Source organism: Somniosus microcephalus, chromosome 12 (assembly GCF_052327205.1).
Source record: "Somniosus microcephalus isolate GS21.2 chromosome 12, FLI_Smic_1.0, whole genome shotgun sequence".
Classification (NCBI taxonomy): Eukaryota; Metazoa; Chordata; class Chondrichthyes; order Squaliformes; family Somniosidae; genus Somniosus; species Somniosus microcephalus.
Window position 1 is genome coordinate 217,767,592 of NC_140998.1, and position 6,000 is coordinate 217,773,591.

Genomic DNA, 6,000 nt, shown 5'->3' on the forward strand with positions numbered 1-6,000 from the left:
TCTCTAAATCATCCTGAGAGGAAGGAATTAACTTGGTGTACAGATTGTCAGTGTTTGACAGCTTCACAGAGCTGTGAAACGCTGATATTTCACCTGTCAAAAGGTCTTGACAGATGAAATTTCAATCTGTGACGTCACCTGTTGCCGGGTGGCCCTTAATTGGCCTGCTGAGCCCGCTGGGCGGGCTCAACAAGGTCAATCAAGTCAAAATTGCGTGGGTTGGCCGCGTCTCGAGGCGCCCCCTGCCTTACCGCCTGCCGCTAGCAACGACAGGTTGAGGGGAGGGTTTCCCAGTCGGGAAGGGACTGGGGGAGCGCTATTTAAAGGCGACCGCTTCCTGCCTTTTTTTGTCAGTGACATTTTTGCACCACGCATTCTGAGAGAGAGAGAGAGAGAGAGACTTCTGGAGAGATTCAACGCTGTGTGAAGGGGTTTTGGGTACTGAGCAGCACTTTGCAGGTTCATTTTGATTTGACCTTCCTTGTATCGATTTAGAAGAGACTGTGGGGGCTGCACTCTGAGCTCTTTCCCTGGGCCTCTCCATTGGTCTTTCCAGCAGATTTGATGTACAGGTCTCTCCAGGCTGAGATTCAAGGCTGCAATGAGCAGGGTGTGGATGGAGAGTAAGATCGACTCTCCCCTTTAAGATCTGGCCGGCGCCAGTGTGTCTGTGTTCCACTGCTGACTGACATCACATGAGCTTCGCCAGCGCTCTGAGGTAGCGCCTCGCTCTTAGCGCCTTAAGACAGGTGTGAAACGCCTGATTTAGAAACATAGAAACATAGAAACATAGAAGATAGGAGCAGGAGTAGGCCATTCGGCCCTTCGAGCCTGCTCCGCCATTCAACGAGATCATGGCTGATCATCCAAACCCTAGCACCCGCTCCCTACACCGACAGCCATCCCACACAAGCCCTATCCCCGTATCCCCATAACCCCACGTATTTAATCCCCCCTAACAATAAGGGCCAATTTTTAAAAAAAAATTTTTTTTTATCATGGCCAATCAACCTAACCCGCACATCTTTGGACTGTGGGAGGAAACCGGAGCACCCGAAGGAAACCCACGCAAACACGGGGAGAATGTGCAAACTCCACACAGACAGTCACCCGAGGCCGGATTTGAACCCGGCTCCCTGGCGCTGTGAGGCAACAGTGCTAACCACTATGCCACCGTGCTGCCCGTGCTCCAATCACCTCCAGGGGCAATAGAGGCCAAGTTTGCAGTCGGACGCGATAATTAGCGCCAGGCGCTAAACATTTTAGAGACCGTGGAGGGGTCGACAGAAGTGGTGGTGACTGGGCTTGTGTTCCCCGGAGTTTAGAAGATTAAGGGGCGATCGAGTCGATGTGTTTGAGATGATTAAAGGATTCGATCGGGTCGAGAGAGAGAGACTATTTCCTCTGGTGGGGGGGAGTCCAGAACAAGGGGGCAGAACCTTAAAATTAGAGCCAGGCCGTTCAGCGGTGATGTCAGGAAGCACTTCTTCACACAAAGGGGGGTGGAAATCTGGAACTCTCTCCCCCAAAAAGCTGAGGCTGGAGGTCAATTGGAAATTTCAAGACTGAGATTGATAGATTTGTGTTGGGTGAGGGTATTAAGGGATACGGAACCAAGGCGGGTAAATGGAGTTAAGATACAGATCAGCCACGATCTAATACTGTAGAATGGCAGAACAGGCTCGAGGGGCTGAATGGGCCTCCTCCTGTTCCTGTGTAACAGGCTCGAGGGGCTGAATGGGCCTCCTCCTGTTCCTGTGTAACAGGCTCGAGGGGCTGAATGGGCCTCCTCCTGTTCCTGTGTAACTGGCTCGAGGGGCTGAATGGGCCTCCTCCTGTTCCTGTGTAATAGGCTCGAGGGGCTGAATGGGCCTCCTCCTGTTCCTGTGTAACAGGCTCGAGGGGGCTGAATGGGCCTCCTCCTGTTCCAGTGTAAAAGGCGCGAGGGGCTGAATGGACCTCCTCCTGTTCCTGTGTAACAGGCTCGAGGGGCTGAATGGGCCTCCTCCTGTTCTTGTGTAACAGGCTCGAGGGCTGAATGGGCCTCCTCCTGTTCCTGTGTAACAGGCTCGAGGGGGCTGAATGGGCCTCCTCCTGTTCCTGTGTAACAGGCTCGAAGGGGTGAATGGGCCTCCTCCTGTTCCTGTGTAATAGGCTCGAGGGGTGAATGGGCCTCCTCCTGTTCCAGTATAACAGGCTCAAGGGACTGAATGGGCCTCCGCCTGTTCCTGTGTAACAGGCTCCAGAGGCTGAATGGGCCTCCTCCTGGTCCTGTGTAACAGGCTCGAGGGGCTGAATGGGCATCCTCCTATTCCTGTGTAACAGGCTCGAGGGGCTGAATGGACCTCCTCCTGTTCCTGTGTAACAGGCTCGAGGGGCTGAGTGGGCCTCCTCCTCTTCCTGTGTAACAGGCTCGAGGGGCTGAATGGGCCTCCTCCTGTTCCTGTGTAACAGACTCGAGGGGCTGAATGGGCCTCCTCCTGTTCCAGTGTAACAGGCTCGAGGGGCTGAATGGGCCTCCTCCTGTTCCTGTGTAACAGGCTCGAGGGCTGAATGGGCCTCCTCCTGTTCCTGTGTAACAGGCTCGAGGGGCTGAATGGGCCTCCTCCTGTTCCAGTGTAACAGGCTCGAGGTGCTGAATGGGCCTCCTCCTGTTCCTGTGCAACAGGCTCGAAGGGGTGAATGGGCCTCCTCCTGTTCCTGTGTAACAGGCTCGAGGGGCTGAATGGGCCTCCTCCTGTTCCTGTGTAACAGGCTCGAGGGCTGAATGGGCCTCCTCCTGTTCCTGTGTAACAGGCTCGAGGGGCTGAATGGGCCGCCTCCTGTTCCTGTGTAACAGGCTCGAGGGGCTGAGCGGCCTCCTCCTGTTCCTGAGCCGTTCTTTCATTCTACGATTCTCCCTAAACCTTGTGTTCGAGCTGAGATGTCTACTGAGAAAGCATTATGGAATGTAAACAATTGGAGCAGTGGAATTCTGCCAGCATGGACAGTGACGCGGTCCGAGGGATCGGCCGGGTCCTTGGAATCCTTAACACGGGAAAAGTACAATCAGATCCCTTCCCTGACTGACCCAGAGAATGTCTGATACCACGGGGGAGAGCGGCCATTCCACAGCTCGGAGCTCAGTCACTGAGTGAAGCACACTCACACTCACTCACACTCACACTCACAATCACACACACACACTCACTCACACACACACTCACACTCACTGACTCACACACACTCACTGACCCACACTCACACACACACTCTCTCCCTCACTCACTCCCTCTCTCCCTCTCTCCCTCACTCTCTCCCTCTCTCCCTCCCTCTCTCCCTCTCTCGCTCTCTCCCTCTCTCCCTCACCCTCTCACTCAGCCCCTCCTTCCCTCTCTCCCTCCCTCCCTCTCTCTCTCCCTCTCTCCCTCTCTCTCTCTCACTCTCACCCTCTCACTCAGCCCCTCCCTCCCTCTCTCTCTCCCTCTCTCCCTCACTCTCTCCCTCCCTCTCTCTCTCTCTCACTCTCTCCCTCTCTCCCTCCCTCCCCCCTCTCTCCCACCCTCTCTCGCTCAGTCCCTCTCTCCACCCCAGGGACAGATGCCCCTTGTACGCTGCCCTGCCACAGGTTCAGGGACAGTGAGAGGTGCCGATACCTGAGTGAAGCGACTCCCTGATCCTGGTGGACCAGCTAATGCTGGGACGTTGTGGTTGGAGGCAGGCTGCAGCCTGTACAGCGAGGAAATCGCACACTCTGTAAAACCGAGAAATTCACCGACCAACCTGCTACAAGCAAGTCCCGAAGCAAGTCTGAGCCTGTGTCCGCCTCCCATAACATAGTTAAAGGCCCGTCCAGAGGGGCCGAGCCAAACTCTCCAGGTCCCGACAGCCCCACGGTCTGCACTGACTCAATATCCTGCACACACACAGCTCGCACACTCACAACTACAGATATAAAAACACCGGCTCCACCCCTCACCCCCTCCCCACCCCTCTCCCCTCTCCCCTCTCCCCACCCCCTCACCCCCCTCTCCCCTCTCCCCACCCCCTCACCCCTCTCCCCTCTCCCCACCCCCTCACCCCTCTCCCCTCTCCACCCCCTCACCCCCTCCCCTCTCCCCACCCCCTCACCCCCCTCAACCCTCTCCCCACCCCTCACGCCTCTCCCCTCTCTCCACCCCCTCAGCCCCTCCCCTCTCCCCTCTCCCCAACCCCTCACCCCTCTCCCCACCCCCTCACCCCTCACCCCTCTCCTCACTCCCTCACCCCTCTCCCCTCTCCTCACCCCCTCACCCCTCTCCCCTCTCCACCCCCTCACCCCCTCCCCTCTCCCCACCCCCTCACCCCCCTCAACCCTCTCCCCACCCCTCACGCCTCTCCCCTCTCTCCACCCCCTCAGCCCCTCCCCTCTCCCCTCTCCCCAACCCCTCACCCCTCTCCCCACCCCCTCACCCCTCACCCCTCTCCTCACTCCCTCACCCCTCTCCCCTCTCCTCACCCCCTCACCCCTCTCCCCTCTCCACCCCCTCACCCCTCCCCTCTCCCCACCCCCTCACCCCCCTCAACCCTCTCCCCACCCCTCACGCCTCTCCCCTCTCTCCACCCCCTCAGCCCCTCCCCTCTCCCCTCTCCCCAACCCCTCACCCCTCTCCCCACCCCCTCACCCCTCACCCCTCTCCTCACTCCCTCACCCCTCTCCCCACCCCCTCACCCCTCTCCCCTCTCCCCACCCCCTCACCCCCCCTCACCCCTCTCCCCACCCCCTCACCCCTCTCCCCACCCCCTCACCCCTCTCCCCTCTCCACCCCCTCACCCCTCTCCACCCCCTCACCCCTCTCCCCACTCCCTCACCCCTCTCCCCACACCCTCAGCCCCCTCACCCCTCTCCCCTCACCACTCTCCCCACTCCCTCACCCCTCACCCTTCTCCTCTCTCCCCACCCCCTCTCCCCTCACCCCTCTCCCCACCCCCACCCCTCATCCCCCTCTCTCCCTCTCTCTCTGTCTCTCTCTCTGTCTCTCTGTCTCTCTGTCTCTCTCTGTCTCTCTCTCTCTGTCTCTGTCTCTCTCTCTGTCTGTCTCTCTCCCTCTCTCTCTCTGTCTCTCTCTCTCTCTCTCTCTGTCTCTCTCTCTCTCTCTGTCTCTCTCTCTCTCTGTGTATCTCTCTCTCCCTGTCTCTCTCCCTGTCTCTCTCCCTGTCTCTCTCTCTGTCTCTGTCTCTGTCTCTCTCTCTGTGTCTCTCTCTGTAAAGTCTGTGGGTTGTGCAGTTAATAAATACACAGACTTCAGAAGTAACAAACAAAACAGGTCTTTACTATTCGAAGGTCCGGGCGAATCTGCCCCAGCATTCCTGCTACAACACTTATATACTGGTGTGGTCACTATCGGTATTACAGTATACAGAAGCCAAACAAATAGTGCCACACCTAAAGTAGTTCCCTTAAAGGTGAACGGTTACATTCAATAGTTCCCTTAAAGATAGACGGGTACATACACTACAATCCTCCCTTTTTAGCTTATTACTTACAGAGTCCCCGTTAAACATACATATCTTCAACTTCCTATAAAACAAATTACAGATATAATCTCGGTGGAGTCAATGTCATATAAAACAATTTACAAATATAATCTCGGTGGAAACAGTTCACAGGTTCAGTCTCTGCGGAAACAGTTCATAGATTCAGTCTCTGATCTTGACTCGTTCCGAACAACATTTCTTTGGTGTAGCCGGTTCACCTGGCTAGCGTGACTCCTCCATAGCCTTTTTCTTGACGTAACAGCTTGAACCTTCGTCCTGTTGAACCAGCAGTGCGGACTTTTACAACCAACTGGCTGTCTTGACATTTTCCAGTTTTTCAACTAATTTAGCTCCTTTTGTAATGTCCCGCCTGGAATGGTAGAAGTGCTAATATTTTAGACAGTTATTATCTTCTGCTTCTTCTTTTTCTTTTCTGCCTTTTTGAAACTCTCGGAGCTCCTTTCTCGGCTGCCAGCTGTAGCGCCACCAACTCTCTATGTTCCT

The 6,000-nt window shown here is 56.1% G+C and overlaps 1 protein-coding gene across 1 annotated transcript in view; it reads right to left on the reverse strand.

Moving 5' to 3' along the window:
• Positions 1–3,860, reverse strand: part of LOC147110120 (von Willebrand factor A domain-containing protein 7-like) — a 58,598-nt gene extending 54,738 nt beyond the window's left edge. Inside the window, exon 1 of the mRNA XM_086004055.1 lies at positions 3,636–3,860. Within this exon, the coding sequence (XP_085860181.1) occupies positions 3,636–3,812 (177 nt within the window). The 5' untranslated portion in view covers positions 3,813–3,860. The remainder of the gene's footprint in view (positions 1–3,635) is intronic.
• Between the last annotated feature and the right edge of the window lie 2,140 nt (positions 3,861–6,000).